The sequence below is a fragment of the Lissotriton vulgaris genome, chromosome 4_1 (genome assembly GCF_964263255.1).
Source record: "Lissotriton vulgaris chromosome 4_1, aLisVul1.2, whole genome shotgun sequence".
In the NCBI taxonomy this organism is placed as follows: domain Eukaryota; kingdom Metazoa; phylum Chordata; class Amphibia; order Caudata; family Salamandridae; genus Lissotriton; species Lissotriton vulgaris.
In genome coordinates this window covers 224,516,164-224,531,884 of record NC_141691.1, presented here as the reverse complement: position 1 = coordinate 224,531,884, position 15,721 = coordinate 224,516,164, and the positions used below count along the sequence as shown (strand labels likewise).

Sequence of the window (15,721 nt, the reverse complement as noted above, 5' to 3'; positions counted from 1 at the left end):
CTAAGATAGACACATATACTCCTATAAGTCACTCTTATGGCAGGCCTTAACAATCCTGGAGGCAGAGTGCTTGGAATTATGTGAGATAGTGCTCTGGCATGAGCTGAGCCTGTCTGCAGCTTTCGGAACCAAGTCCTTTAGCTGTTTCCATGATAACGCTATACCATATACTCTTAAGTGCATTATAATCCTCGCGGTTATTGCTAACTTTGGCATAGCATTATCAAAACATGTTGAGTAAGGTGCCATACGAATTGGAATACTACCCCCTCTCCAATTCTGGTAACGGGGGTAGCTTTCCACCCTTTTAGAGGGACACGACATGTATGTAACCGTGAACCCCGGTTAAAGTTAACTCGAGCCTCAGCATCACAAAATGGATGCTGCCACCACAGACATGAGTCTGACCTCCTGCTGCTGGGAGTCGTTCCAGCGAGGGAGGCCTGGACAAAGGGTTTCCTGCCTTGGGAGGTGCTAGCACCACCCCAGACAGGATTTTGTGTATTAGGTAGGACAGGCCTGAAAGGAATGAGACATGCCTGGGGCACACAAGGTGTCCTGTGCATACACCGGCTCAAACTAGTTGCTGGGGCACTCCAGCCCCAGCTCTGGCGCGAAACCGGACAAAGGATAGGGGGTGTAACCACCCCCCTTCCTGGTCCCACCCATAGGAGGGACCTAGTGATAGTACAGCCCCCTTTAGGAGAATAAAGTAGGAGCTGGTCCCATTACAAATTAGATTATCCTGAATTAAAACTTAACAAGAAGAAACTGGACTTCGACGTTCTGCACCACAGAAAACTGAGGAAATCTCCCTTGTGGCCAAGGAGTGACCACCCTGCACAAGCAGGCACCATCAAGCGTTCCAGTGGTTCACTTTGTCGTCTTCCATGGTGGATCCAGACTTCAGTGCCCGACGAGACCCGGACTTCCAGACCTCTCCAACCTCAACTCACATCTGCAGCACAGCTGAGATCCGTGGGTGTGACGAGACACTTGGGACCGGCCATCTTGAAGAAACTGCACTTCGCTTCCAGCACGACTTCAGAGGCATCCTCGACGAAGTGCTTTGGGGATTGAGAAGCCCCTGCCCAGAGCAGCTCCTGCACAAAGATCAGCCCTCCAGCATCCACGAGATCTGCGTGGGGCCCTTTTGCTTGATTGCTGCTCGACGCGTTGTCTGGTCACGTGCCGGCTGGCTAGCGGCCTCCTAGACGGCGATCCTTGAAATCCACACCGCTGGTCTGGTTGCTCCAGACTGGCCCTTGTTTCCCTGCAAAGGAAAAGCACACCCCGGACCCTCCTGGTCAGCACCAGACGCCTTTTCACTAACCGCGTGGGATGCCTTTGCCAAGGCCTGTTGACGCCGAATCCGGAACCAACACCGCCGACAGCGAGAACCTGCATGGGACAGCTCGTGCCTCCATCCTGGTCGTCGAATACACCTCCTGGTCCACGTGGCTGCAGAGTCAAGCGTCCACTCTTCACCTGATCGCGACAACAGCATCTGGTTCCTTCCTGGTTCCACTCCAGTCACTGGCTAGTGACTTTGAACATTGTCCCCTCTGCTTTCAGGTCTTCTTCCTTGATCCACCCTTGGATCACTCTGGACCTCCTGGTCGCATGCAGCATCTTTCTTCAAGGCTCCATAAACTTCAACGCGGAAACACGACACACTTTGACACCTATGCACCCGCAGCCCGTGGGTGAGGTAACAAGAGCATTTCGGTGCTCAAGGGTAGATTGACTCTCCTAGTGTCCAGACTTCCAGTCGTTTTAGTCCTAGCTAGTCGGAACTGTCTATTACTTACCTTTTCGTAAATTGTACTGTCCATTGACTTTGCTACGCATCTCACGTGCGAGTTCACACTCTGCACACGCGTCCCGTGGGCCTTCTATTACTTACCTAAGGTTAGGGTAGTGTAGTCCCAGCGATCCTACAGCCTCTGGACAGCTCCATTCCTTCTATCGACTTTCTCAACCCACTTACTTAGTATATAGTTTGACATGCCCCTAGGGCACCATTGTAATTCGTGCAACTTAGACACATTTTTCTTAAGAGTCTTGTCATGTGCTTAGCCCAATGATCTCATAAAGAGTTCAGAGGTGTTTGTTATTAATACATATATTGTTTATTTTCATAACCTGTGTGGTGTCCTTTCATCTGGTATTCAAGGGGTTATATGTGGTAAAACAGCTGGCTTCACATGCCAAAAGAGTTTAGCCTAAGACTGCTTTGTCCATGCTACCATTAGGATAGCTGGTCTATAAGGTTAGCTTACAACTAATCACCATAAGGGTTGTTTGGACTGATACAAGGTGATCACTAGAACTAGTGAGCATCATATATCAGGCCAACTTCTCACAATCAGCATAGTTGAAGGTGACTGTGTTAATTTCTTTCAATGCCAGGATCAAGGGAAATAGATAAATATTAAATAGATGAGGTGAGAGAGAGGATCCCTGTGTGACCCCACAAGAAATGGATGACTTGGCAGCCATAAAGTTCCCTAGTCGAACCGCTTGAGAGCGGCCGTTGAGGAAGGAGCAAATCCAACTGAAGGCCGAGCCCTGGATGCCGGCCTGCCCGACAAGCTCGCACAACATTTTGTGATCGACAGTGTCGAATGCCGCCGACAAATCCAGGAGAACCAGTGCCAGTGGTATACCCAGGTCGGCCTTCTGACGTAGGGAGTCAAGGACCGTCAACATGACCGCCTCTGTACCATGCGCTGGGTGAAAACCCGCTTGATGTGGGTCCAAATAGTTGGAAGATTCTATAAAGTTGGACAAACATGTTGCTAATGTGCCTCCAGCACCTTGGCTAAAAAAGGGAGTAAGGAAATAGGGCAGTAATTTGCAAGGATAGCAGGGTCAGCGCCTGCTATTTTTAAGAGTGGGGACCACAACTGCCTCTTTAAATTACTTGGGGACGAGGCCCTGGGAAAGGGACTCGTTTAGGAAACTGGTCAATAAGTCAGGGAAGCTAGAAAATGCCTCTTTCATGACATGAGGAGGGCAGCTGTCCAGGGGGGACCCTGATTTTACTCTGGACAGCAAGTTGTTTAGTGTATTGATAGTTATGGCTGGGAAGGAATCTAAAACAACTGAATTTTTGTTTGCATTGAGAATCGTCCTTGCCCCAGATGTTTTAGGTATACTTGCTTTAACTCGTGCAATTTTATCTAAGAAGAATTAGTTCAGTGTATCACAATATTCTTGTGTGGGAGGGGGGTCAGGGAGGATCCTATCAGGATGAGAGAGTACATTGACAATAGTGAAGATTTCCTTGGATCTATTACTGGCATTCAAAATCCTAGATGAAAAATAGGATCTCTTGGCTGTAATAATGGCCAGTTTATAGTCGTCTCTAACTGCCAGATAGGCCCGTTTCCTGTCTTCAGCATATTGGGAGCGCCATTTCCTCTCTTTTTATTTAATTCCTCAGTAAACCATTTCTGTGCGTCTGCCCGTCGTACAGCTTTTCATTTTTTCAGAGGTGCATGTATATTGCTGGCCCCCAATAACCACTCAGCCAGCCTGCCCTCAACATAGCTCAATATCTTTTTCCACAGTGGGGAGCGTCTTGGTAGGAGTTGTCAGAAACTGCTCTTTATCCAAGTTAAGCCATTTCCGAGACAGACATACCGCTCGCCTGGCCAAGATGTTTTTAGCCTGGGAGGGCACTAGAAATGTAATTAGGTGATGGTCTGACCATATACACGGCTCAACAGTAGGACTAGCCGATAAGGGATTAGTGGACCACACTTGGTCCAAAATGTGGCCCTTAATATGGGTTGGTTGAGTGATGTACTGTGTCAGATTGAGATTTGTTAAACGGTCTGTCAATTCCCCGGATTGTGTGCCACCCAAAGGGTCGTTGGCCCAATAGTTAAAATCTCCTATTAGGAGAACGTTTGCGTATTTCGTGGCCAGATTGGAGATTTATTCGGTTAAGGAGATAGGTAACGTGGGCATGTATGACGGGGGCCTATAGATCAGAACACAGATCAATGGTTCCGTGTCTGATACTAGTTTAATAACAAAACTATCGACACTTGTGAGGGTCAGAGGTGTCAGAGCCACAAATTTGTGGTCTCTGTGGATTATTGCTGCTACTCCCCCGCCCTTTTTTCCTGTCGGCCGGTTAGTGTGGAGTATATAGTAGTTGTCAGGCAACACAGCTAGAATATCAGGTGTGGAATCAGGTGACAGCCATGTTTCCGTAATTAAAAGAATGTCAGGTTTCTCAGTTTCAATGAGTAAAAAGATATCTAGCTGGTGTTGCACTAAGGAACACGTGTTTATTCTAAGAAATACATAGAGGTCTACCGGTGTTTTTATGACAGCCCACTATAGGATTCACTGGTACTAAAAGCAATTCATAATGTGCCTTAAAACTCCAAATACCGTGTTGCCTTAAAATAGCCAATAGCTCAGGAGCAATAGGGTGAATAGGAGAGTGAAGGCTGTGGAGTTCATTAGAGGAATACTTAAGATTTTGGGCATAGTGGCTGGGCCCTGGGCCCGAACAGGCGCGGACTGGCGCAGACTGGCTCGCCTTTGGCGCGCCGCTGGCGCTCCCGCGCTGCGCCGGGCATTTATCCCCTACCCCCGCCTCCGCTCCTCCCACCCCACAATGATTGGCTAGATCAGGGGAGTGTCACGAGACAGCGGCAAGCAGTTCCCCGCAGAATGAATTCCCAGGTAATGCTAGTTTTTTAGAGCACGTTCACAGTTTAAAAGCAAGAATTCAGTTTCCTAACAGTCTAAAAACATTCAAATATTCGTGCAAAGTACGCAATAGCAGCTCAGCGCGAGCAGCGTCTCGCGATTCACAGATCTCGACCTCCAGGAATGTTGGCTCTGCGCACCCACTTCCCCCCTCTCGACCGTGGATGCCGGGGACCCAGCCCAAGTGTCTCTCAAGTTCTCGCCCACCGTACGCTCACGGGCTTGTGAAGCCTCCCGATCGATCCAGTCTTGTACATCCGCAGGGGAGGTAAAGAAAAGAGACTTGCCGCCTGAGATAACCTTCAGCTTGGCCGGGAAGAACATCATGTACTTGACCCCTCGTTCTCCCAATGCTGCCTTGACCCCCGTGAATGAACACCTCTCCTTTTGCACTTATCGAGTGAAGTCCGGAAAAAAACGTATAGTGGCATTTTCATATTGTAGGTCCCCGGCGTGTCTTGCTGTCTGCAGGATTGCGTCCCTGTCCCTATAGTTCAAGATTTTTGCACTTATTGTCCTGGGCGGAGCCCCTGGTTTAGGTGCCCGGTGGGCCCGTTCAATGGTAAAAAGGTTTGACAGCTGTTTAAGTTTGAGGGGAGTGAGGATCAAATCTTCCAAGAATAGTTCAACACTGGGCCCCTCAAGGTCTTCCGGGAACTCACACCACGCGAATGTTGCTCCTGCGGGCTTTCCCTTCCTGGTCCTCTAGCCGCAGGGACATCTGCGGGTGTTGATGTACCAGGTCATAGATGCGTTGTTCCATCGCTTTCGTCGAGGTTTGGAGTTCTCGGATATCGGCTTTGTTACCTTTGGCCTTCTCAGAGGTTTTGTTAAGGTCAGCGCGGAGTAAATTAACTTCAATAGAGACCTTGTCAATCTTGGTTTCAAGCGTGGCGCCGAGTGTTTGGATGGCGGCCATGATGGAGACCACAGATGGTTCCCCCTTTCCGGGAGTCCCCCCAGTCGCACCTTCAGTCTGCGGCATAGCCTTCTGAACCGTATGTTTTTCGAGCTTGTTGGTCTGGGAGGTCGTAGACTGCTTGGGTCTCATAGTGGCGGAGTCAGGCCCCCTTCGAGCCAGGGAGGAGCCTCGAGGGCAACACGCAGGGCTAGAACACCACCAGGGCCACCAGACCCCCACCAGGCACGTCCTCGTTAAGTCCTCTGCGGTCTCCCTCGTGGAACCAAAGGTCCTATGGCAGTTAACTTCAGCCAGAAAGGCCCCTCAAAATATGCAAAGTCCTGCACCCAGGAAGTCGCCAGCGCCACTAGATCTGCAGCTCCTCAGGCACCAGGGTTAGCCACAGAGACAAAGTGGGGCAAAGAGTGATTCCTTGCCACGTCCAACACCAGGTGGGTCCCCCAATAAGACGTTAGCCAACCATCAGGCCGTCCACAGTCTCTAGGATGCACCCGGGGACTCAGGGGGGGCCCACACCACCTGACGGCACTTAAAGGTGAAGTAGTCACTGCTCCAGCTCACCCATATGCCGCCAGCCATAAGCATCAGAGCGCCGAGGTTAGTATTAGGGCGCCCTCTCCCATGTCACTTCAATGCAACTGCCGCTGCGGTGAAATTTAAGATGGCGGCCCGGGCCGTCACTCCAATGGTGTATGGTCCTCAGTGCAGGGCGACAAGCCACCTTCCAGCCTGAGGAGAGTTCCAGGGGGGCCTCGGCAGTCACACTAGGGGCCCCAGACCCCTCTATAACAGTCCCAGGTCGCCGGATCCACAAGGCGCCTCCAAAGCCCCCCGGGCGGGAAGTCCCGTCTAGGCCCCAAAGCCGGGGCCTCTAGTAAAGTGCAGGCCGCACTAGGGTGACCCACGCTGTAGGCAGGCTCCCGGTGCCTGGTAGCAGGCCCGTAGCTCCGTCCCAGAGACTCGGAGAGGAATCGGACTGGGGTCGCTACACTCCGCTCCCCTTCAGCAGAGCGGCGATATGCAGGGAGTGCGGCAACAACACTGCTGGACGGATTTTGCCGGGGTGAAGGGCTGCGGCTCCGGGGAGCTACGGGGCTATGTGGCCATCATACCCCGGTGCCTGGCCACGCCCCTCGGTGATTCCCTGATTAATGTGGAAATCTGAGAATACCTTTGGCAGAAAACTAGGATGAGTTCGAAGATCTACCCTACTTGAATAAAATAGTGTAGGGTTCCTTGAAACACAATGCTTGCAACTCGCTGATTCTACGAGCTGATGTAATAGCCTCCAAAAAAGCCACTTTTCAGGACAAGTGCTGCAGGGAGGACTTGTGTATTGGTTCAAAAGGTGCTGCCATCAGTTTAGTAAGGACCACATTGAGCTCCCACGGAGGTGAAGGAGCTTGTACTGGGGGACGCACCTTTTTCAACCCTTCAAGAAAATCTTTCCCCACTGGAATCTGGAAAAGATCCCTGCGTAGGTGACTTCCTATATGCTATAATTGCTGCTAAGTGTACCTTAATAGATGTGAACTGCAGACCCGACTTAGCCAGGTATAAGAGATACGGCAGAATGACCTGTTCTTGTCCTCTAAACGGGTCATGACCATTATTCAAGCATCATATGTAATAACGCTTCCACTTGAAAGCGTAGGAAGCCCTAGTAGAAGGTTTCTTAGCTTCCTTAAGGATGTTCATACAGTTCGCTGGTAAGTCTAAGTGTCCATACTGCCAGACTTTAGGAGCCATGCCGTCAGCCTGAGCGAAGAGAGATTGGGGTGAAACACTCTCCCCTGGCTCTTTGATAGCAGGTCCGGACGGCAAGGCAACCTCCGGTGTGGGACATCGGAGAGTTGTAGAAGATCCAGGTACCACCACCAGCGGGGTCACTCCGGAGCGATCAGAATCCCCCTGAAGTTGGTCTAGTAGAACTTGGTGATCACTGCTGTAATGAGAGACAGCGCAGGAAAAGTGTAGACTAAGCTCGGAGACCATCTTATCAGTAGAGCATTCCCGCTTGAACCTGGTTGGTGAAACCTGGAAGAGTACATGGTGCATTAGGCGTTTGTTGCGTCCCCAAACAAGTCTAAGTCCGGAACCCCCATCTACGAAAAATATCCTGAACAACTTCGTTGTTTAGCACCCAGTCATGCGCTTCTACGAACTCTCTGCTTAGGAAGTCTGTCTGGATGTTTTGAAGGTCCGGCACATGGACTGCCGTGATGGTGAGGAATCTTGCCAGTTACCATTTCCAAATGGCTTGTGCCTCCTGGGACAGAATTCTGGAACTGGTGCCTCCCCGCTTGATCAGATAAAACATTGTTTTGGTGTTATCCGTCTGAATCAAGAGGGAGCTGGACTGAAGAGACGAGAAGAACGACTTGGGGGCTAGCTGGACAGCCCTCAACTCCAGTAAGTGGATATGGTATTCCCTCTCTGTGTTCGGCCACAGCCCTTGTACTTGAAGGTGATCCATGTGAGCACCCCAACCTTGTAGGGAGGTGTCCGTAACTATGGTCTGAGTCAGAGTCTCTTGATGGAATGGAACACATTTCATTAAATGGGACCTCTTCGTGCACCAACTGATGGAGTCCTTGGCAGATTGGGGAAGAGTAATCCGATCCTCCCAACTGCCCGACGCTTGCACCGACTGGTCTTCCAGAGCCTTTTGCAAGGGACGCATGTGCAATCGGGGATTGAGGAAGATGAAGATGAAGATTCAGGAAGCCATAGGACCCACCAGACCGTCGGGTGGTGAGTCTGCAGGAGTTCTCGATATTTCATCCTGATCGATGAAAATCTCTCAGCCGAGGGACACACGCTTGCCTCCACGGTGGCCAGCGACGACCCTAGGTAGTGGATGTTCTGGGTCGGGTTGAGAATCGATTTTTTGAAGTTGACTCGTAGACCCAACTTGTTCAGTAATTGGAGACTGTAGGAGAGATGCGACTGAAGTAGGGATGGATGGAACTCCTCAGAAGCCAGTCGTCCAGGTATGGATAAATGAATATTCTTCGCCTGCGAAGAATAGCTGCCACTACTGCCATGCACTTTGAAAAAGTCGGTGGGGCTGACTTGAGACCGAATGGTAAAACTCGGAACTGAAAATGGCGTAGAGCAATCTGGAAACAGACATTTTCGATGTTTTCTGGACACTGGAATGTGGAAATAGGCATCCTGCAGATCTATGGAGCACATCCAGTCTCCTTGACGTAAATGAGGGAAGATCTGGTGCAGGGTAAGCATCCAAAACTTTTCTTTGCGGCTAGATTTGTTTAAGATGCGTAGGTCCAGAATTGGTCTGTACTCCACTGAAGGACCTCTTTTTTTTCTACCAGGAAATATCGAGAGTATACCCCGGCACCTCTGATGAACAGGAATGTACTCTTTGGCTTTCTACTGCAGAAGACTGTTCACTTCTTCGTGTAAGATGGGATGACAAAAGCGGAGTCCCCCGCTCGGAGGAATCGATGGTGTTGGGGTCTTGAACCGAAGCAGATATCCATTCTTGACAATATGTAACACCCATTTGTCGTTGGTTATATGTTTCCACTCCTCCAAATGACAAGCGATACTTCCTCCTACCGCAGTGGACAACGGGTTTGCTTCGATGGTTGCTTTGAGACAATTCTGCTGCTTAATGTTCCCTCTCCCTCTACCTGGTCTCTGTTGGTGAAAATAAGACCTCTGCTGTTGCTGGTGACCCTGCGACGCCCACTGAGAGGTTTGACCCCTCCGCTGGAATGAGCATTTATCGTAGGAGCGAAAAGGCCTGCGAAATTCCTTCCTCTTCTCCAGCCCCACAGCTATCACTGTGTACAATTCTGCTTTCATTTTCGCCATTTCATCGTCCGCATGCGGACCGAAGAGAGAAGACCCTTTGAACGGTAGATTTGTGATCTTTCGTTTGAACCTCAGGCTTCAGATACCATGGGAGTACACGTGGGCAGCCAGATCAGCTGAATCAGCGGAAGCACTAATAACCTGATTCCCCACCAGAACTTCCTTTTGCAGTATTTCTCGAAAATCTTGCTGATCTTCTTTTGGGAGTTTATCCGCAAAAAGGCCCACAGAATCTCGCAAGGATCTATCATATCTCCCCAGCAGAGCGGAGGCACTGGCGACCTTCATGAAAGATGCTGAAGTGTTGCACATCCGTCTACCTATAGAGTCCATCAATATACTATCCCGATTTGGAGGTGCCGAGGAGGAAGACCTAGATAAGTGCGTCTTTCTAGCCGCTGTCACAACGATGGAACCCAGTGGAGGATCAGAACGAAGAAATGACGGATCTAGATCAGGAGCCTTGTATTTCTTCGCTATCCGGGAGAGCACAGTACCCACCATCGCTGGTGTCAAAAAAGTTTGTGTAGCAAGTTTGTTAATGCCAGGAACAAGAGGAAGCAAAGGCCTGACTGAAGAACGGTGATGGAGGGTCTCGAAAATCACTGAGGAGGAAACAGTAGGGGCTGACAGTGATGTTAAACTTATTCGCTCCCCTACTGAGAACCTCATTGAACGTGGTGAGATCATCAATTGGTGACACTCTTGATGGGGGTGTAGACGTGAACTTTGGAGAATAATCTCTCATCGAGGACCTGGTAGAAGACCAGGTGGGAGACCTCTGGCACCTAATCTTTGGAGAAGAATGATAGGAGTGAGACCTGTCCCTTGATTGCACTTGTCGGGCATGTGGAGAGCGCGATCTGCATGGGCTTCTCATTTTGGGAGAAAACATAGTCAGTGATCTTGATCTTCGTGGTGTTCTTTTTGGAGCCTCAGTATGTGATGGAGAATCTCTTGACAGGCGTGAAGGAGAATTGGTACGGGAATAGTCTGAACCCGGGCTACTGAGCGCCCTAGACTTCCTACGCAGAGTCTCCTCGCCAACCACCGGAGAGCCCTCTGGATAAATCTGGACAATATGTAGTCCTGGAGACAATGAAGCCCTTGAGGGCGAACGAGATGCAGCTCCAACCTCCTCCGAGGCAACAGCAGGCTTGTTATCTCTCGATGTCGATGGCCTCGACGTAGACATCTCTCTCGACGTCGACGTGTCCTTCTCCTCTGATGTGAGAAGATGCATGGCAGGGCATGACGGCGACCCCACCTTCCTCAAACTGGACCTCGACATTGACCGTCTCGGGTGTTGTGGTGATCGACGGTGAGCGCTCTTGCCTCCTCGACTTCAATGCTCTCGACGTCGACTGATCTTGAGACCCCTTCGCCGTCGGCAAACTTCTCAACGTCGACCTAGAGTGATGGGTGTCTAGAAGTCGATGGATGTTTAGACGTCGATAGACCCACATTTTGTACATACCTCGAGCCAGAGGTAGTACGATTCGACGTCAAAGCCTTTCTCGACGTCAGAGACTCACGCCGTCTCGATGTCAGAGACTGTGTAGGCCTCTTCCTCCATGGCAGTAACTACGTCGACGGCGAACAATCTGGAATCTACCGTTTTTTGGATGTTGAGGATGCAGAATGATGCTGGCGTCGATGTTCCTGATGAGAGGAGGGCTCTTGACTCGCAAGGCCACTTTCCAACCGGGCTGTTCCTCTCTCAAGCACAGCTTGAAGGCGAATCCTCTCTCTATCACGAAGAGTCCTCGCAGAAAACTTCTTACAATGATAACATACATACAGAATTTGTATCTGAGATGGCCATCATCTTTCCACAGGATGGACATTTGCAGAAAAGAGCCGGCATTCTGACGAGAAAAGATGAGAAGTTCTGTCCGAAAATGATGATAAATGCCTACCAGCACAGAAGGAACAGCAACAAACCAAGAAAATACCAAATCCAGACAGAAAAGTCAGAAAACTGTTGAGCTCAAGCTCCAGGATGCCCACAGAAGGAGCTGGAAAAAAGAACTGACCTAACCGTCACCTGTGGGGCATGCTGGGAGCAGAGGGTTCCCTGGAGTTCTTAAAGGCAAAGTGCTTAGAATCTTGGAAGCCGTAAAGGCAAGGTGCCAGTTTTCTTTTATGTACTAAGACAGTTATTCTTACGCAGCCTATGGGTCAAACTGCCTGCAATTACATGTTTTACTTTGTTTTGGAAAATAAAGGATTCTTGTATGAAACCATTTCAGTATATGGTCTCTATTACAAGAATTCTTGTGAGACTTATTGTCATACAAGTAAAACTGATGTAATCTTGGCGGTTTGCCCAGTTTTTGGATTGTTGTTGTGGCTGCATGTTTACATATATGTATGCATACATATGTAGGCTAGTTGTATGGGAATATATATATATATATATATATATATATATATATACACACCATGCCCTCTGGCGAGGCTGCACACACAAAATATAAAGCCCTGAACGGTAATTATTATTTTTCAGCTGTGGCGCCCCCATCCAGGGAACCAATACTTACTATAAATCCCACAATGCAGCGTTCACACTCATTCGAGTTTTTTTCTATTAATAGTGGGAGTGTTGAGCGCCAAGGACAGTCGACCTCTAATGACGAGCAAACGGCTCAGAAACAAGTCAGGCGAAGAATGACAGAGCTGACACCGGCATACTGATTGATGTGTCTTCTACCCGCTGGATTGCGGTGCCGCTCATGTGCAGTCTCGCCTGAGGGCATGGTGATATATATTTATATATACACACACACACACACACACACACACACACACACACACACATATATATATTTTGAGTCCGGGATCCCGCACGTGCCCGGGGATAATTCACTGCTTAGGACTTTGATGAATATTCCCCTGGAAGAGAAAGGGAGTATTCTCCAATTTCCTCAATGATTTTAGGCTACCGGCCGAATATTCAACCTCGCAACAAAACGGTACACCTACGTCCTTCTGAGTTTCTTTTGCCCTTGATGGTTCCTTCTTTATAATTGTTTTCTATCTGTATTTTCATAGTTTAGGTCAACGATGCAGCATTTTTTCCCATGTTTTTATCAACTTGCCAGGATTCAAAAACATAAAAACTGAGATGGTGATCATGCACAGGGTGTTCTAGGGCACATCTAATGACATAAGGATATGCACCAAAAAGTGACCAACAATGCCTAAAAAAAAAGGCTGGGTGGGTAAAAAGAGATTTTCTGGACCCAACCAATAGATGGAAGAATAAAGCACAGTATGTGATTTCAGAAAATATTCACTCCAGAGTAACTTATGGGAAAATAGACGTTAGTGAAATGGATTTAAAAGAAAAGGCATAAAATATCATTCCTCTGTAAAAAGGAAAAAAAAAGTTGCACATTGGAAACATACCTATTACATACATTAACAGAGTTGTAGATTTGACCTACTTCCAGGTGAGTAATATCCTAAGAAGGTCAATACAACCAGGCATCTATGTCAAGTCACAGCTACCCACAAATTCCACAAAACTTTTGTTGCTTCAAACAAAATAACTTTTCAGAAGCAGTTCTCAGACTTTGAAGTTTTGTGAACTGGGAACTAGAACTTAGAACCACGAGGAAATCAAAATTATCCATGGTCATACAGAATGACAAAAATAATCCCTCAAAAAGAGTTCTAACCTAAATGAACATACTTAAGAGGTTTTGAAAACATGCGTCCCAAGGATATTTCGCAATTATGGAGGGACTGTAGAAGGTTAGGAAAACCGTTTTGCAAAATGGACATACTTAGCAAAATGGACACCCTTCGCGAAAAATCATATTTACAGAGGTCCACCTTGTGATGAAAGCATGTGCAAGGCATATCAAGCTTCAAACTATGATTTCTTTGCCAAACTACTAACCAATTAAAACCTTGAAAATGGTTTTCAATGCAGTCAATTATAAACTCACTAGGTTCATTTGTTTATATACAACTTCAGCAAACGTTATCAAAACGTCCATGCTGAAGTTCCTGACAGGAAATAATTCATTTTTATCTGATTTTCTGGTCAGGTACATTTTAAATAAAAGGTGGAGTGAGTGGACTCCTATATCCCCATATCGAGTAGAGGTAGATAGTACATCTGAATGACGCAAATGTTTAAAGTAAATGTTAGCTAGACAGGAAGAAGTCCAGACCATTTTGGCAATATTTGGAATGTTTTGGACGGAGATTGTTGGACTGCTTTTTTAGTTCATTCCAAAGAATGTCAATGTCAAAAGTATTTTAACATGGTATACCAAGCTCATGAGAACTGCTGATAAAGACATGTTTGGCCTGATGAGTTCACATCACAGCCAACTAGGGATCAATTTCTCCCTTTTCGCAGAAGTGCAAATGTGGTACTTGGATTATCCATATTATGAAGACTTCAAAGCATGATGAAACAAAGCAGCTAGCTGGCAAGCTTCTGAAGTCCATGTACGGTAGTTCAATTAGACTCCTCTACTAAACAAAAGAAAAGAACCATGTTGATCAGTCAATCTGAATTGACTAAAGCAGGGGACACAGACAGAGGGGCATCAATGCCCTGCATAAAAATATGAGCACTGATGGGAGGCTGAGTTTGGTAAAAATATGGTACGGTTTTCAGTGCCTTCTACAAAATATTCAAGGGACAACAACCAACTGAGAGTAGTACTGACAAGTATTAATTCACAGCAAAAACACAAGGGAAAAAACACATTTTCCTTTCCAATGCTTAGCCTGAATATATAGTTTAAAATGTATAAGAAACAAACTACAAAGGTCGATGCAATCACTCATTGTATTTCTAAAAACAACAAGGAATGGGATGGAAGGTTAAGCTACAGAGGAGTGGGTGTGGTGGTACCTACTGCACAAGGACATGGGTGTTCATCGTAATCTTTATGACTGAAGCACTATGCCCATTGCAGAGATCAGAGCCTCATAGAATAATGGCTGAAAATTATGAAAATAATTAAGGCACTAACTTGTGCTATGCTGCACACTGTGTTAGCAAATTAGCAATGACAATTTTCTGAAAAATACAGCTTCTGACATGAGCTGTCAAAGATAGATGTGGTAAAGCATAGCATGCATCCCCAACGAAAGAAACAGTGTATGGCCTGAATACACTATGTGCCATGTCTAGTTTTAAATAAAACTGCACCTTGTTTCGGATGCGATCTCTTTTCCCAAGATCTTCTTTCTTCTCCTCTTTTGTGGCTCTGTCAGTTTTATCATTGCTGCTTATAAAGTCTATGTGCTCTGGTTTCTTCCCCTTTTCTCTCGGTGGGTCTTTTTCCCTTCTTAGATCATCATCTCTTCTTCGCACGTCATCATCTCTTCTCCTGAAACATCTTTCTTTCTCATAACGGTCTCTTGGTTTCCGACAGTCTTCTTGTCGTCTCAGTTTATCTTTTTCTCTGAGTCGTCTTTCACGATCCCATTCTCTTTCCCTTTCAAAATCTTTTTCCCTGTAGTCTTTTGAACACTCATCTTCTGATCTGCAAACACACACAAGAATTTTAGCAGAAATCATTTTCACTAAACAGACAAAAATAGCAGAAGTCTACTTCGATTGGGAACTAAATGTTATTCTCGTTAACGTTTCAGATGGGGGAACCCCACAGGGGGGAAAAAACCACAACTCCCCCACTAACATTTACAAATAAAATAAGTTTATTCTTATTGCTCTCCCTCTTAAATACTCCGGACATCCTGTGCCTCACTAAGAACAAACCTAAAACGAAAAGAACGATACTCCTGTAACAAATGTGTCACATCAGTAGTCTCTGAGGATGCAACAGGTCTCAAACGTGAGGTTGACATGTTTGAGAAAGAAAAAGGCTAAAATGTCGACCCAGGATTTCGTTTTTGCATGGGCAATTTTGCTCAATAATGTAGATTTGTGATTCATACAAAAATAGCTTGAGTTGCAAGTGGCGCAAAAAGATTATGTATACCCAATATAGTTTCAAAAGCAAGATGCCAGAAAAACAAGGCCCGAAAAAAGTGATGGGTTTTAAAAAGCTAAAAGATAAGTATTTCCAATAATTTGTCTAAAACCTTTTACAATGTCAATAAACAGATGTAATACTAAAACCGTTACTATGGTCAGTGTCAACATTTTGGCAGCATTGGCAGGGTTGTCATTAGGACCACAGGAAGTTAAAGCAAGGTTTTAAGCAACCAATCTGATAAAGTTATAAA

At 47.0% G+C, this 15,721-nt stretch overlaps 1 protein-coding gene across 2 annotated transcripts in view; it reads right to left on the bottom strand.

Moving 5' to 3' along the window:
* The window catches only part of UPF3B (UPF3B regulator of nonsense mediated mRNA decay), a 183,662-nt gene that overhangs the window by 26,556 nt on the left and 141,385 nt on the right, over window positions 1-15,721 (bottom strand). For both annotated transcript variants that reach the window (XM_086918550.1, XM_086918547.1), the window contains exon 9: window positions 14,679-15,015. In XM_086918550.1, the coding sequence (XP_086774676.1) occupies window positions 14,679-15,015 (337 nt within the window). The remainder of the gene's footprint in view (window positions 1-14,678; window positions 15,016-15,721) is intronic.